Raw genomic sequence first — 16,838 nt, 5'->3', positions numbered from 1 at the left:
AAAGTATAATAAATTTATATTAAATATTATGCATATTATGTTCTAAATTATAATTCTTATTTTATAGACATTCGTGAACCAAGAAGAAAAGAAAAGCCCTTCTATACTCAGCCAAGATCAACATGTCTTCGATGAACCGGCATTTATTGAAGAATTGGATATAGTTATGGATAAGGCATGGAAGAAATTCGAGGAAACAAGGTCACCAAAGTCACCGACAGTTGGTAATTTCACATGTACATGCTTAATTTCCAAATTATACTTATGTTCTAAATCAGATGCTTATGTTTTAAAGTACTTTTTATGTTCTAAAACATGCGCTTAAATCACATGCTTATGTTCTAAATTATATGATTATGTTCTAAATGTTATTAGTTATGTTCTAATTGTTAAGCAGATTTGAGATCAAAGGAAGAGAAAAAAGATAAAAAAAGAAGAGAGAAATGAAGAGAATAAAGACAAAAACTTGTTGATTCCCTCACCAGTAGTTGGTAATTTCACATTATTTTCAAATTCATTTTTTATGTACTAATATTTACTAGATATGTTCTAATATTACTTCTTATGCTCTAAATTTTTTCTGGTTATGCTTTAAAGTTAATTCTTAATTTTTTATATTCTAACTATTTCTAGGTTGTCTCCTAATTGTATATATTTCTTATGTTCTAAAGTTACTTTTATTTTCTAATTATTTTTTGCTATTTGCTATAATACTTAATTTTTATGGTGTAATTGCTATGAAGATTTGGGATCAAAAGAAGAAGAAAAAGAGCAGGACAGAAAAGAGAGAAACGAGGAGGAAAAAATTGAGAAGAAAGAGAAAAGGAATGAGGAGTCACAAAAAAAACCTAATTCCTCCAAAAAAGAAGCAATCTTTTGATATAACTCCTCCAAGTTTCAACTTATTGACCCCCTCACCAGCAGTTGGTAGTTTTTACATTATTTTCAAACTCTTTTCTTTTGAACTAATATTACTAGATTTGTTCTAAAATTACTTCTTATGTTATAAATTTTTTCTGTTATGTTCTAAAGTTATTTCTGATGTTCTAAATTTTTTCTAAATCAGATGCTTATGTTTTAAACTACTTTCTTATGTTCTAAATTATGTGCATATGCTCTAAATTATATGATTATGTGCTAAATTATGTGCATATGCTCTAAATTATATGATTATGTTCTAAATTATGTGCATATGTTCTAAATAATATGATTATGTTCTAAATTAGTTATGCTCTAAATTATGTGCATATTTTCTAAATAATATGATTATGTTCGAAATTAGTTATGCTCTAAATTATGTGCATATGTTCTAAATTGTATGATTATGTTCTAAATTATGTGCATATGTTCTAAATAATATAATTATGTTGTAAATTAGTTATGTTCTAAAGTTACTTCTTGTGTTCTAAATTTTTCTGGTTATATTCTAGTTATTTCTAATGTTCTAAATTTTTCCAACTATTTCTATGTTGTGTCCTTATTGTTTTCTACTTATGGTTTGATGTCCCAGAAAATCAAGAAGATAATGAAGCAGAACTCACTTACGAAGAAGTGACAGCAAATGTTCTAAATTGTGCTTTTCTGAATCCAGATCATCCACCTACATTGGATGAAGAGGAGAAGAAAGAAGAGGAAAAAGAGGAGAAGAAAGAAGAGGAAAAAGAGGAGAAGAAAGAGGAGAAGAAAGAAGAAAAGGAGAAGAAGAAAGAAGAGGAAAAAGAGGAGAAGCAAGAGGAGAAGAAAAGGGGAAGAAGAAAAAAGAGGAAAAAGAGAAGCAAGAGGAGAAGAAAGAAGAAAAGGAGAAAGAAGAAAGAAGAGGAAAAAGAAGAGAAGCAAGAGGAGAAGAAAGAGGAGGAAAAAAAAGGAGATCCAAGAGGAGAAGAGAGAATAAAAGGGGAAGAAGAAAAAGGAGGAAAAAGAGGAGATCCAAGAGGAGAAGAGAGAAGAAAAGGGGAAGAAGAAAAAAGGAGGAAAAAGAGGAGAATCAAGAGGAGAAGAAAGAAAATGAAGGAAGCAAGAATGAGAGAAGAACAAAGAAGAAAAAAATGAGAACAAGAAAGGGTAATCATTTTGTAAACATTAGATCTTTAGGTTAGAAATATTTAGAAAAGTTAGGTTAAACTTTAAAACAAATGTTGGTTATGGTTTAGTTAAATTTTAATTTAGAACTTGGTAATAATAAATTTTGGTTTGATTTGGTTATGGTTTTTGTTATCAATAAATTTTGGTTTGATTTACTTATGGTTTTTGTTATCTATGTGATATTTTTTAATTGAATTAAGTAGGAAACAAGGAGAAGAAAAAGGAGAAGAAAAGACACGGAAAAAAAGAGGAAAGGATAAGCTTCCAATGTACTTGCGTTCACCTTTCATGGTTGAACATGAAAAACTTTTCAAGAATGTGGACAATAGAAAGGTAGCTGAGTATGCGTTTGCTCAAGGAGATAATAAGTAAGACTTTAAAACTTTAAAATTATATGCTTATGTTCTAAGCTATATGCTTATGTTCTAAACTATATGATCTAAGCTATATATTATGTTCTAAACTGCGTGTTCTAAGCTACGAGATTATGTTATAAAGTACATGTTTAAAACTATATGCTTATGTTCTAAAATAGGTACTTATGTTCTAACTATATTCTTATGTTCTAAATTATGTGTTTATGTTCTAAACTACATGCTTATGTTCTAAAACTACATGCTTATGTTCTGAATTTTATTTTTCTGATTTTAGGGAGCTTTTGTATGCTGATAACATGGGGACAACGATTACGAGAGATGAGATTCATAGTCTCATAGAAGCTAAGCACATGTTGAACAATGTTGTGGATGCTTATGTTTGCCTATTGAATTTTGAAAATAAAAGACGTGGTGTAGACAAGAAGAGTAGATTCTTTGTCACTACTGAATGCTATGTATGTTTTCGAACTTAAAATTATAACTATGTTCTAAGAGTAGATTCTTTTTGTTTCTCATATAGATTATACTATGCACCTATGTTCTAATTACTTATGTTTTAAATTCTTTTTCTTTTTCAGCTCATACGTTGTACAAAAAAATACTTCAAATCAAATGAAAGGCAAGATGATAGAATGAAGGCTTTGTTTGATAGAATGCAACAAGAAATGACAACGGCCGAAGTAACAAGCTTCAAAAGCATTCAATTGGTAACTTGGTATCTTATTATGTTGTACTTTTTTCTTATTATATGTTCTAATTATTGGTTTTGTTTATGTTCTAATTATTTTTATCTATGTTTTAAAGTATCTACTTATGTTCTAAACTACTTATTTATCTTCTAAACTACTTACTTATGTTCTAAACTACATGTTCTTAGCTACAAGCTTATTTTCTAAAATACATGTTATAAAAATTATATGCTTGTGTTCTAAACTATATGCTTATGTTCTAAAATGCATGCTTATGTTCTAATTTTGCTTATCTATGTTCTAATTCTGTTTATCTATTAGGTTTTCTTCCGGTCGTTTTACCAGATCACTACTATTTGCTGTGTGTCAACTTTGTGGAAGGAACATTTGATTTGATTGACAACAGATTTCTTCCACCAAATATTCCTTTTCAAAATAAATATGGAAATTACCATAGATTAATGGTAAGACATCAAAGTTTACATTTTTTTAATTATACTTTTGTTCTAACTTTTGCCTTATATGTTCTAAAGTTTTCCCTTTATGTTCTACAGTTTTTCTTTATGTTCTAAAGTTTACCTTATATGTTCTAAAGTTTATCCAATTTTTCAGTTGAATGCATTTGGTGATTTCGTTCACTCAATTGACTCAAATATAAAGAGTGACTTTGTATCCTCCTTCAAAACAAAAAACTTGAGTATGTCATGGAAGAGCAATAAGAACAAACATGATTGTGGAGTGTTCCTATTGAAGCACATGGAAACATATGAAGGAGAATCTGTAAAACTATGGAATTCGGGACTAGAATTAGACAATGTAAGTTTAAAACATAAGATACATGTTTTAAATTAGTTTTGTTTATGGTTTTGGTGTTATGGTTTTAGTGTTGTGGTTTGGTTTGATTATTGTTTAGATATATTATGGTTTATTATATTTATTTATGCTTATATGCTAAATTATATTCATGTTCTAAATTATATGCTTATGTTCTAAAGTATTTCTGTTTATGTTCTAAAAGTTACTCTTTTTTTTTTTTTTTTTTTTTTTTTTGCAGTTTGACCAAATGAAAAAATTAAGAGTGGAGTATTGTGGGAAGATAATAACAGCAGAAGTAAATGAAGAACGGAACAAAGTGATTAGGAGATCAAAAAAGTGGTCAAAGGAGAACAAAATGGATATATGATTGTTAAGATCTTAAGTTTATATTTGTAGAGAGATATTTGCAAAGAATATAACAGTAATTTCTTATGTTCTATGTATTTACCTGTTACAAGAAATATATTGTTGAATCATATTAAATGCTAAAATTTTAATATAAAATATATCATATAAACTTATATGCTAAATTATATTCATGTTCTAAATTATATGGGTATGTTCTAAAGTATTTTTGATTATGTTTTAATAATTATATGCTTATAAAGTTAGGGTATTAGAATATATTATTATATATTAATTTTGACTTAAAACTTAAAGTGTAGAACATTAGAACATAAGAAAATTAAAAAAAAAGTAACAAGAAATGACAACGGCCAAAGTAACAAGATTCCAAAGCATTCAATTGGTAACTTGATTCTAATTATATCTTATTATGTTGTACTTTTTTCTTATTACATGTCCAAATTATTGATTTTGCTAATCTTCTAATTATTTTTATCTATGTTCTAAAGTATTTGCTTATGTTCTAAACTGGCTGCTTCTAATCCATTACTTTTGCTTTATTTTTCCTTTTGAATACAATGCATACACTCTTTAGTGCATATCTAAGAAGGCATATGTAAATCAATGTTAAGAAACTTGAATAAATAAAAGTTGATTAAAGCAAGATTCAACTAAATGCTCTTTAATAAAGGTATCTAAAATGCTTGTACTATCATTACTCGTAGTTCAAATTGACTTAATAAAACAACTTATTATTACGAAAAGGGGGGAAGATGAAAAGACAGGAGATGTTATAAAACATTATAATCAACTTTAATTAACATAAAAATTGATAAGAAAAACACTAGTAGAGATACTCTGAATAATAATTGGACAAAAAAGAAATAAAAATATATTGTTTCTAAAAGTAAATAAATTGAGTTCTTATATTTTAAGAATTACATGAATAATATTTTACGTGCTAGTAAATGAGATATTGTTTCTAAATATATAACATCTCATGCAACTGGATTAATAGTATATTCATCAACCTGTAAAGAAAAAAAATAAAACAATATTAGAACATAAGCACATAATTTAGCATTAAAAAATGTTATAACATGCCATTTCTATTAGTTTAGAACACATGATATTATATAGAGTAAAAACTCTAGAACATTTAAAGAAACCTTTAAAACATATAAAGAAAACTTTAGAACATATAAAGAAAATATTTTGAACATAAAGAGAAAAGTTAAAATATAAAGGAAAACTTTAGAACAAAATGAATAACTTTATATTCTAAACATTAGAGCATATTGAATTACACTAAAACAGAAAGAATAAACATTAGAACATAGAGAAAACACTTTAGAACATAGAAAAGTAACTTTAGAACATAGAGAAAACACTTTAGAACATATTGAATTACTTTAGAACATATATGAATAACTTTATGTTCTAAACTTGCTTAGAACATAATTACTTTAGAACAAAATAAATAACTGTATGTTCTTAACATTAGAGCATATTGAATTACATTAAAACAGAAAGAATAAACATTATAGAAAAGTAACTTTAGAATATATTGAATTACTTTAGAACATATATGAATAACTTTATGTTCTAAACTTGCTTAGAACATAGTTACTTTAGAGCATATTGAATTACTTTAAAACATAAATAATAAACTTTAAAACATAGAAAGAAAGTAACTCTAGAACTTAGAAAGTAACTTTAGAACATTAAATGGATTACATTAGAACATAATAAAATAATATTACATGACATATATATTAGTTTAAAACACTAGAGATTATGTTTGGAAAATAAGAATATTAATTTAGAACACAAAGTATAAATTATATATTAATTTTGACTTAAAACTTAAAGTTTAGAAAATTAGAACATAAGAACATAAGAAAATTAAAAATAAAGTTTACTTACAATATCACTTGACTTTTCCAGGGCAATTACGACTATCATGATAACCAAGCTCCCCACATGCTCTACATAATCTCTTCTTCTTTTGACTTTGTTCAATAGACTTTTCTCTGTCACTCTTCATTCTTTTGTCACTATTTGGAACATGAACCTCATTTGGAACATGGACATCATTTGGAACATTGACCTAATTTGGAACATGAACCTGATTTGGAACATGGACATCATTTGGAACATTGACCTGATTTGGAACATGAACCCCCGTGCCTTTGTTCTTCGAAATTTTAGGAGGTTTGATTAAAACATTAGAAGGTAGACTAGCTCCAATAAGCATTTCAATGTCTTTAACTTTGCTCGAAAGATTGTTGCTTCCATTTGTTTTCTTCTGTTCCAAATCTACCCTCATGGCTCGAAGTTTTTTGACAAGATCACTAAGATCATCTTCATTGTTTTGCACTAAACTCACACAAGCATGAATTTCAGACCACAAATCATTTAATAACATTTTCTTATCTACTGCATTAATACATTCCTCCAACACATTACCCTCTAAATCAAAAATGGGCTTCTTATAAGCCATTGTACACCATCTATTTAGAACGTAGGCCTTGGGAATTTTTTCTAACATCCTTGCCTTCCACACCCAAATCATATGCCTACAAGGCACACCATCACGTTCAAATTTTTTACAAAAACACTTGGTATCAAAGGTAGTTGGATCAAAAACAACATCAAAAGTCCTCCTTCTAGTTCCTTCCCTCAAATTGAAAATGTAAAGCTCATTGTCCTTCTTCATCTCCTCAACACCACAATTAAAACATCCAATTTCAAGCTCATATTGAAATTCATAGAAAATTGTTGTTGTAAACAATTCAGAAGCATCTTTCTCTAAAGGAATTGGAGTCTTACACTCCGGACGCTTATTCTTCGAATCATTATCCATTTTATTTTGAGTGTTCCTTTGAGCATCCAATGCACATTCAAACCTATAGAAAATAGAAATTAACTTTAAAACATAGAAGATAATTGTTGAACATAGAGTGAATTACATTAGAACATATAAATATACATGACATGTTTATTATGATCTAAATATTATTAAAACATAAAGAGAAAAAGAAAACATAAAAGAGAGTTATAAAATAAATAGTAAAACTATAAAGCATAAAAAGAAAACTTTAGAGCATACAAGGAAAACTTTAGAACATAAAGAGTAACTTTAGAACATATATAGACAATTACTTATTACCTCATGTAGAACTCAATCAAAGTGAGATGGGGATTTGTGAACATAGTGAAAAAATTATTTTCACTTTCTATCTAGATGTGGTCCTCATAATGCCACCCAAAAATAAATCTCTGAAATACGCTGGAATCCACATATCACGTATGTTGTACATGTATGCCAACCATTCATGATCGTTCAAATGGAATTCTGAAATAACTTTGTTCCACTTTTCTTCAAATTCTGTCGGCTCAATCTCTAAATGTCAAACACATGAACACAGTTTTTTCAAGAAATCAGTGTCTTGGGAAATCGCCCGACCTACTTTTTCAGGCACCTTTTTCATAATATGCCACATACAAAACCTATGTTCTGTAGTTTGAAAAACATTACGAACAACAACTTTCATTGCAGGGTCTTGATCGGTAATCAAACACACAGACTCGTTATTTCCCATTGCTTTAAGAAAAGTTTTGAAAACCCATTCAAAAGATGATATATCCTCATGAGCTACAAAATAAGCCGCAAAAGTAACACATTTTTTATGATGATCAACTCCAGTAAATGGACCAAAGATCATATTATATCTGTAACATACACAAATTATTTATGCAGAAAATGTTACAAAATAGAGGTAAACTTTAGAACATAGAGGTAAATTGTAGAACATAGAGGTATACTTTAGAACATTAAGGATAAACTTTAGAGGATAGTAATTTAATTTAATTATTAAACGTGGCAGTAATATAGTTGTTTTAAAACATAATGAATTACTCTAAAACATAAACACTAAACTAAAAATATACAATGTAGCTTTAAAAACTTATAAGTAAACTTTAGAACATATAGACATAATGTTTAGAACATGATGGATATTAGTTTAGAACATAAAGAATAAAGTGTAAAACACAAAAGCATAATGTTTAAAGCATAAAAGCATGATGGATATATTTTAAAGCATAAGGTAGAACATTAGCAATATATGTTTAGAACATAAGGCATACATAGTTTAGAACATAAAGAATATCTGTTTAGAACATCAAAACATGATGGATATTTGTTTAGGAACACAAGGCATGATATTTAGAATATAAGAACATATGTTTAAAAAATTAATATGTAAAAGTAAAATATTAATTACATTATGAAAGAAACTTATATTTAAAACATCACCTGTTTGTTTTGAATGTGGTATCAAAAGAAACCATATCACCAAAAAGTGCATAACTTTTTCGACAGATAGGATCAGCCCATAAAGCTCTACAAAGTCTATCTTCTTCATCAACATCATAGGAAAAAAAAAATGCACTCCAGAGCAATTTCTTATTTTGAAAATTATCCACAAACATTTGGGCATCTGATCCATCAATAAAAGCCTTCAAATCTCTATAAAAATTTTTGAAATCTTGTTTAGATGCACCAACATTATCATGTGATCCAGCTAATTCTTTCATCATAGTATAAGACCTCACAGGACCAACATTTACCTGTTAGAAAAAAAAAATATATTACTAAGATTAAGAATTAACTTTAGAACATAGTAAATCAAAACAAAAAAAACATTATTTAGTACATAAAAATAAATCACCTTTGAATTATCAACAATCAACTTTTTATGCATAATATGCATTTTTCTATTATCCTTCTGAAATCTTGCACAACTTGGAGTATATAAAGGATGATTATGTTCTTCTTTGAAATGAGTTACAACATACTTTCCAGCATCATATCTCATACATATGTGAGCATTGCATCCTACACGAGTGACTAAACGTTTCCTAGTAATACGAACTTTTCCTTCTTCATAAACTGTTTGTTGAGCAATAGGTTTTCTTATTGCCCTAAAACCTTCCTTATTGCAAACTCCATATTGAAAAGCAATTATATCTTTGTTATTCTTCTTCCTTTTAGTAGTAGATTTCCTAGAAGTAAACCCAGCGGCATTTGCATATGCTTTATAAAAACTAAGACCCTCTTCAGGATCTTTAAATATCATCCCCAAACTGGGTTTTAACTCCTCGGGAACACTTGGAATCCATTCCTTAGTGGTACCACCAGGGCTAAATGATCCAACAACCTCTGGAGTACGATAAATATCACCAACTGCATTAGAACATGAAAGTAAACATTAGAACATACAATGAAAGTCATAGAATATGAAGAAAACATTATAACATAAAAAAAAACTTTATAATATAAAGAGAAAGATACATAGAAAACTTTAGAACATACAGAGAAAACTTTAGAACATCAAGGATAAACTTTAGAACATAGTAAATTAGGGACATACTTATAACATATTGCTTTAGAACATAGTGAATTACTTTATAACATACATAATAAAATTTAGAATAAAGTGAAAAAATTAAACTAGAAGGTCAACTTTAGAACATACAATGAAAGTAAACATTAGAACATAAAAAGTAAAATTTAAAACTAGAAGGTAAACTTTAGAACATAGAATGAAAGTTTTAGAATATAAAAATAAAGTAGGATTCCCTACTCCCTATGTCAGATTGGTGGGGCCATGGTTCGGTGATTCCAGTAGCAGTGACATGCATCAACTATCCCTATGTCAGATTGCTAGGATAAAGTAGCATTCCCAACTCCCAAGCCCCCAATGCCCAGCTCCAAGACGAGCCTTGAGGTTGTTGTGGCATTATCCGATAATGATCGATATTGTTTACCCACAGTTTACTTTGAATCATTACAAATTATTTAAAATGGATTAGATATTTTTTATTTATCAAATTATTTAACTTCCTCAGATTAGTACCATAATATTTTATTTTAGCTCATGTTATTTTTTGCACTACTTGAATTATACTCCGTATTTGGTTTTGGCCAAGCAATATAGTCATGTTAAGAAATAAAAATAGTGGATAAAATCCATCTAATTTTAGTTTGTAGTACTAAACAGTGCTCCAACAGAGAACAAACAATCTCAAAAAAGTTTGAAAAGCCTAGTGAAGAAATATTAAATCAGTGATTTGCAAGTGCATGTGTGGGGTTGCAAATTATAGACTCTACACTCTAACATAGCTTGTGAAAATATCTCTGCTATTTCATAAAGATGTTACTCATGACAATTCTAAATTAGTGTTGTCGTTTACCCTTATCACTAGGACTCACTACTACACATTCAATTCCATGTGAAAATATACAGTGTCAGTAGCAGATTTCAATTGCGATTGGTACATTTATGGTATATTTGGATGAAGCATCTAACACGTACTACTTTTTATAATCCTTCATCAACCACTCTTTCATACTCCGATGTATTCTGCATTCTAAAAGGAGTTTAACAGGCAACGGAACATGGCATTTGCGCTTATCATTCGGATGGGAACATATAGAGAAAACTTTAGAACATTACCGATAAACTTTAGAACATAGTAAAGAAACTTTAGAACATGTAAGTAAATTGAATTTAAAACATTAAAAACAATAAAATTACCTGAATGAGTAACACAAGAAGAAGGATAATTAGGTTGAACACCATCTAAATCCATCAATATGCAAAAACCTATTTAAAAAAACACATATTGTAGCAAAAAAGCAACTAGAAATTAAAATCCATTAAAAATCAAAAATCTGGAAAAAAACTCAAGCAAAGGAAAAAACAGAAAATCTGGAAATGAAAAATCGCAAAAAAAAACAAAAAAAAAACAGAAAATTAATGAAAAAAACTGAAGAAAATTCGCAAAAAAAAACAGATAAAATCGAAAAAAACAGAAAATAATTGCTCGAAAGTCGGAAAAAAAAAACAAAAAAACATATAACATCGAAAAATTCTGGAAATGAAAAATCGAAATTGATGAAATTAATGAAAAAAACTCAAGAAAATTCGCAAAAAAAAAAAAAAAGAAGATAAAATCAACATAAACTGAATGATGAAATCGCAAAAAGAAAAAAAAAAACAGATTTTTGCTGATTTTCGAATTGATGAATTGCATATCCACAAATAATTAGAAAAAATATAATTTCACACAAATTCGCCAAAATAAAAAAAATTCAACAAAAATTCGCAAAAAATAGATATCAATAAATAAATTAACTAAAAGGATAATCAAAATTATAAAAATTGAATAACAAACCTTAATTTCTTGAAGGAATTTGCATCCAAAAGTATGAGAGGAGAGAGAGTTGTAATGTATGAGAGGAGAGAGAAAGAGTTGTAAATTTGTAATGTATGAGAGGAGAGAGAGAGCTGTAATGTTCCAAGCCCAAAAAAAAAGGAAAGAAGAAACGTGAATGAGGAGAAAGAAAGGGAAAAGAACAACGAAAATTACTAAAATGCCATTACTAATCATTTATTTTCAGCGGTCAGATCAAACTAATTGTACGGTCCAGATTAGTTCTTATATATAATGGGTTCTTATATAGAGGAGGATTCTTATATGAGCCTTCCTCTCTCTCTCTCTCTCTCTCTCTCTATATATATATATATATATATATATATATATATATATATATATATATATATATATATATATATATATATATATATATATAAACTTTTAGTCAGGTTACAAGACAGCGACACTTGGCATTCCAATTTTACGCCAAGTGTCATGCCATGTAGTCGATAATTAATTATTAGTATGACACATAGGATAATAATTTAATTTTGGATAGATTTAGATAGAGTTAGGATAAAATTTTAATGTTGGATAGATTTAGATAGAATTTGTAAGATAAAAAAGTTTGTTTAGAGTTTTATTCTCAATAAAATTTGGATAGATTTTTAGGATAAAATCGTTGGTTAAAGTTTAATTTTCAATAATAATCTATAACTTTTAATAAATCTATTTTTAGCCCATAGTTTCCTACGTTATGACAAAAGTGAGTAAATGAAAAAATTTCCTCAAAACAAAATGAAAAATAAAAAATAAAAATTTGGTGGAATTAGGACATAAGTTTAGTAATAAGGGTATATTTTAGTATACTCCGTAGGTACAATTAGTAGGTTGAAGTACAATAAGGATTATAGCAATAAATTTTTAGATACTATGCGACATTGGATTGGATTTTATTTTGAAGGACATTGGATCAGATTAATCAAGCAGAATTAGTTAAAGAGGGAATTTCATATTATCCTCTATATTAATAACTAGGTTAGTTCCGTACAATGCATAGTTTAGCAAACGCATTTGCTCTTATGTGCGCAATATAAATAATTTAAGAAAAAACATAATAAATAATGATCTCTCTTATTAGATAAATTGAGCTAAAAATGTTAAATATTCTAATTAACTTCATAATCAAATTAAATATATGAAATAATGTTAGCATTATATCAATTTAGTGGTTTTTATTTTAATTATAAAAAAATTTGGAGAATTTATAAAGAGAAGAAAATTCAAACTCATACCATTCTGATAAAATGAAGAGTGGAAAAAAATGTTGTATATAGGAGGAAAGAAGGAAAACAAAAGAGAATTTTGTAGTTAGTAAATTTAGTCATAAAAGCTTTTAGGAAAATTAATCTACCTATTCAAACATTAGCTTTATCTTGAAAAGGAGAAGAAGAAAAAAAAAGGATGATGTCATTTATAATTTTGGAGGGAATTATTTTAATAAGAAGCTGACACATGACAGTGGTGATGTCAGCGGTAATTACATACTTTAGTATTAGTTATAGATAAAATACGTACAAAAAGTAGGCACTTCCCATTGAGTTAATTACAAAGAATTAACCTAAGAAATGATCACACATAATTTTATTTATTTTAATCCAACTTATATAAGAATATATATATACAAGAAAACTATATAAAACAGATTGAGGCTTATTTAAAAAGCAGTAGTACTATATTTTCTATTTTACAAGTCTGATAGTCAAGTGATCATTAATCTATGAGTAGAAAATTCGAACAACATAAATATTTTTCTCATATATAGTGTATATTTCTATAATATATATAGTGCGCTATCACAAAAATTAATGGTATCGTATGTCAAAATATCCTAATCAAAAGGGATATACACTTCATTCTTATATAACAATGTTTGTATCAATGATATGTTTTAAAATTTGGAATATAGCTAGATAAAATTTTATTTTAATATTGAATAAACAATGTTTGTATCCTATGTCAGAATGAATGAAAGTTCTAGATAAATAGGTAATCATCTTTCAACAAAAAAAAAAAAAAAATCCTAAGAGTCTAAGAGCCAAAGACTTACTTTCGGACTAAGACCACTGTCAATGGTGAGCAAAAAAAATGCCCACCCTTTATCTCTCTACCCACTTTCTCTCTCAACAAATCTGTTTTGTCCATGGGCAAATTTTTTTCACAATTTCTCTCCCTATGGTGAGCAAAAAAAATGCTTGCCCACTACTCTCTCTCTCTTACTTTTTCAATACCCCACAATTACTTTTTTTCTCCTACACAACACTTCTTTATTTATTAATTTCATTTATATCTTAACAATATTACTCCAAATAAATAAAAACTAGTCTAAATTTGTGTTACTTATTTTTTTTATTTGTGTCGTATTTATCGTTAAAATAAAGAATATGGAGGATTTATGGTATTTCTGAAATTATACCAAAATGCATGTTTATTTATAGAGAATTAAATTTTATAACCGTTGGTAATTTAAATTTTTTTTTTTAATAAATATGTATTTCAGAATTTGCATTACAAAAAATATAACCATTGCAAATTGTGGGGCCCACCAGAGCACTATTCATCTTAAAAAATGCTAAGTCTTGGGCATTTTCAGAAATGCTCATGAGCATATTTTGGCTTTTTCTCATTTGCTCACCATTGTAATGCATGAGCAAATTTTATGCCCACCCAAAATGCCCATGAGCAAATTTTTAGCTCACCATTGGTAGTGTTCTAAGGGATTTGAATAAAGTCTAGGAGTTCAAATTGTTAAATGTCAATGAGACAGTGAAATTAAATTACTCATCCAATTATGAACATTTAAAACAACAAATGTTTCAAACGTGGATAGATTTACACATTAGTGATAATGCTTTTTAGAAAATAATTATCATTTTATAAGTAGCCAATTAATGTGATAAGGATTTTTAAAACGTAAGGATATGTATAGCAGACTTGCGGAGGGAACTCGAGGCTTCACCCGGGATACATACTAGTATATATACGAAGTATATAGGGAGACTAATATAAGAACCCTCATCTATATAAGAACCCATAATACTTCGTATATAAGAACAAATCAGGACCGTTAATTAATTCTGATCTAACCGTCCAAAAATACAGCTGTAGTAATGACATTTTAGTAATTTTATGTATTTTTATACCCCTTTCCCATTCCTCCTTTCACGCATAATATTTGGATCAAAAAAATTTCCAGCTTTCTCTCTCTTTAACTTCCCAGAATCCCAACTCTCTCTCCTAATTTTTCCTCTCTCCCAATTTGATGTTGGTGGAAATTAAATTTATAAGTTTATCAATCTTTTAATCTAATTTGTTTTTTTATTTCCAATATTTTGTATTTCTGATGTTTATCAATCTTATGATCAATTATTTTTCGTTTTTTTTGGCTAAATTTCTGTTCAATTACGTACATTCCTTAATTTTTTTTTTTTTTTTTTTTTTTGCTTCATTTCATCAGTTTTATTTGCGATTATTGTTTAATTTCTGTTCGATTATATCGAATTTCTTTTGGCGACTTTTTCTTTATTTTTTTGCGTCATTGTGTCAGTTTTTCGTTTAATTTTTTTTTGATGTTTTTCGCTAATTCATCTGATTTCTCGATATTTCTTCGTTTTTTTTTTCGTTAATTCATCAGATTTTTCAATTCTTTGCGATTATTGTTATATTTTGATGATATATTGTTGTATTGATGAATATTTGTGATTGTTTTATTTTACTGATATTTTTTCTGATTTATTATACTGGTATTTTGCTGATTTTGATGCATTTTGTGTTTTCGAAAACAGGATTTTTGTCATTCAGGTTTATTTTAGTTTTTTTGCTTTTATTTTAGTTATGTAATTATTATTCATGATATTCTAAGTAAAAATAATTAGAACACAATAAGAAAAGTATTAAAGCATAGCTAGCTATAATAGCATATAATCTTAAGTCGTAACACTCAAAAGTTGAAGTTTAAAGCAGTTAGGACCTTGGCCACCTAGCTTATTTTAAAGCCTTTAGAGCCAAAGTTGCATATGTATATATGGTAGGTTATGTATGTTGATCTCAAGTAGTATGCATCAATGCACCCTTTCTGGCTACCAATATAATTTGTAGGAAACAAAGTGGTATACTGGTATTTTTTTAGTCTTTGCTTTTGGTTGACCGTTGTTACTATCACATAAGATAATTAATTAAGAAGGCGGTCTAATCCAAATTGTGTTGTACATAATATAATGTCTTGATTCATATTATTTGAGCAAGTAAATTATGTTAGTCTATATTTTCTCTACTTAATTGGCAATGCTTATGGATTCATATTATAAAAGCCTACTAGCTCAATGGGTAGAGCATTGTGTAAAAGCACAAAAAATATGGGTTCGAATCCCACGTAGGCTCATTTGTGTAATGTAGAGACGAGATTTTGTATGATTAGCAACTAATGATGCTTTAATAACTGAGATTAAGTAGTAAGATGCATACTACATTGCTGGTTTACTAATGAGCATTGCAACTTATGTAGTAGTTTCCTAAAAAATTTGTTGGAACGAGTGGCCTAGTTATAAATGTTGCTGCCATTATATCTCCCACGAGTCCCACCAAGTCACACAGATATAACTCGTCCTATTTATGACTGACTTTTTTTTTTTTTTTTTCAAGATAACCTATGTAGGAATCAAACTTACATTCCCTATACATTTATATAGCATTCTATCAATTGAGCTAATAGGCTTTAAAATTTTCTAAAGTATATATTAACACATGTTCTAAAATTTATTGAATATGTTGTAAGTTTTTTGTAAATGTTCTAAAGTATATATCCAAAAAATTATATAAAATATGTAATTTCAAAAGGTATAAACTTTAGAATATAATCAATAACATAATACTAAAATAGACGTTAGGAATGACACTTCCTGGTACTGTGTTTTCCCTCCAAAACTATTATCCCCTTTATTTCTTTATTTTTTTTTTTAATTTTTTACTTTTTAATGTAAATATACTTTATATATATTCATCAAATCATTTGATTGTGATTCACTTTCCTAATAAAAATATATGTATTTGTGATTCACATATTTTCCATATCTTTTATTGTACTTCCTTTGTTCTTTTTTACTTAACCTGTTTCTTTTATTACGCTTGCTAATGCAAAATTTTAATGATCAATAACTTTAATTCTCCATAAGTAAAAATTATAAAAGTTATATATTATGATAGTACTTATTGAGACAAATTCAAAAATATCCTACATGAATAT

At 27.8% G+C, this 16,838-nt stretch overlaps 2 protein-coding genes and 1 long non-coding RNA gene across 3 annotated transcripts; 1 reads left to right on the top strand and 2 right to left on the bottom strand.

Annotated features, from left to right (window-relative positions):
* The first annotated feature begins 171 nt into the window (after positions 1-171).
* Positions 172-417, top strand: LOC110689938. The gene is made up of 2 exons (XR_002504974.1): positions 172-224; positions 398-417. It is a non-coding gene; the product is annotated as an uncharacterized LOC110689938 (long non-coding RNA).
* Positions 418-5,307: 4,890 nt separating this feature from the next.
* On the bottom strand, positions 5,308-8,037 carry LOC110689913 (protein FAR1-RELATED SEQUENCE 5-like). Its single transcript, XM_021866740.1, has 4 exons — positions 7,851-8,037; positions 7,601-7,715; positions 6,438-7,218; positions 5,308-5,340 (listed from the first exon to the last, which is right to left on the bottom strand). The coding sequence occupies exons 1-4, from the start codon at positions 8,035-8,037 to the stop codon at positions 5,308-5,310; spliced, it is 1,116 nt and encodes a 371-aa protein (XP_021722432.1).
* A 574-nt stretch (positions 8,038-8,611) lies between these two features.
* LOC110689937 (protein FAR1-RELATED SEQUENCE 5-like) lies at positions 8,612-11,068 on the bottom strand. The gene is made up of 3 exons (XM_021866761.1): positions 10,915-11,068; positions 9,046-9,560; positions 8,612-8,944 (listed from the first exon to the last, which is right to left on the bottom strand). The coding sequence occupies exons 1-3, from the start codon at positions 10,967-10,969 to the stop codon at positions 8,627-8,629; spliced, it is 888 nt and encodes a 295-aa protein (XP_021722453.1). The 5' UTR covers positions 10,970-11,068; the 3' UTR covers positions 8,612-8,626.
* Between the last annotated feature and the right edge of the window lie 5,770 nt (positions 11,069-16,838).

This window comes from Chenopodium quinoa, unplaced genomic scaffold (genome assembly GCF_001683475.1).
Source record: "Chenopodium quinoa cultivar QQ74 unplaced genomic scaffold, ASM168347v1, whole genome shotgun sequence".
Classification (NCBI taxonomy): Eukaryota; Viridiplantae; Streptophyta; class Magnoliopsida; order Caryophyllales; family Amaranthaceae; genus Chenopodium; species Chenopodium quinoa.
The sequence above is the reverse complement of the archived record's forward strand: the minus strand, read 5'-3'. Positions and strand labels throughout refer to the sequence as shown.

Excerpts from the sequence above, each read along its gene's own strand:
- LOC110689913 (XM_021866740.1), bottom strand. The coding sequence starts at position 8,037 with ATGATCTTTGGTCCATTTACTGGAGTTGATCATCATAAAAAATGTGTT. Across the intron at positions 7,716-7,850 it reads TGCAATGAAAGTTGTTGTTC|AGATTGAGCCGACAGAATTT; the intron begins GTAATGTTTTTC and ends TTTGACATTTAG. Across the intron at positions 5,341-6,437 it reads ATGTCCATGTTCCAAATCAG|GTTGATGAATATACTATTAA; the intron begins GTTCATGTTCCA and ends TTTTCTTTACAG.
- LOC110689937 (XM_021866761.1), bottom strand. The coding sequence starts at position 10,969 with ATGGATTTAGATGGTGTTCAACCTAATTATCCTTCTTCTTGTGTTACT. Across the intron at positions 9,561-10,914 it reads TTCTTGTGTTACTCATTCAG|TTGGTGATATTTATCGTACT; the intron begins GTAATTTTATTG and ends GTTCTAATGCAG. Across the intron at positions 8,945-9,045 it reads TGATTGTTGATAATTCAAAG|GTAAATGTTGGTCCTGTGAG; the intron begins GTGATTTATTTT and ends TTTTTCTAACAG.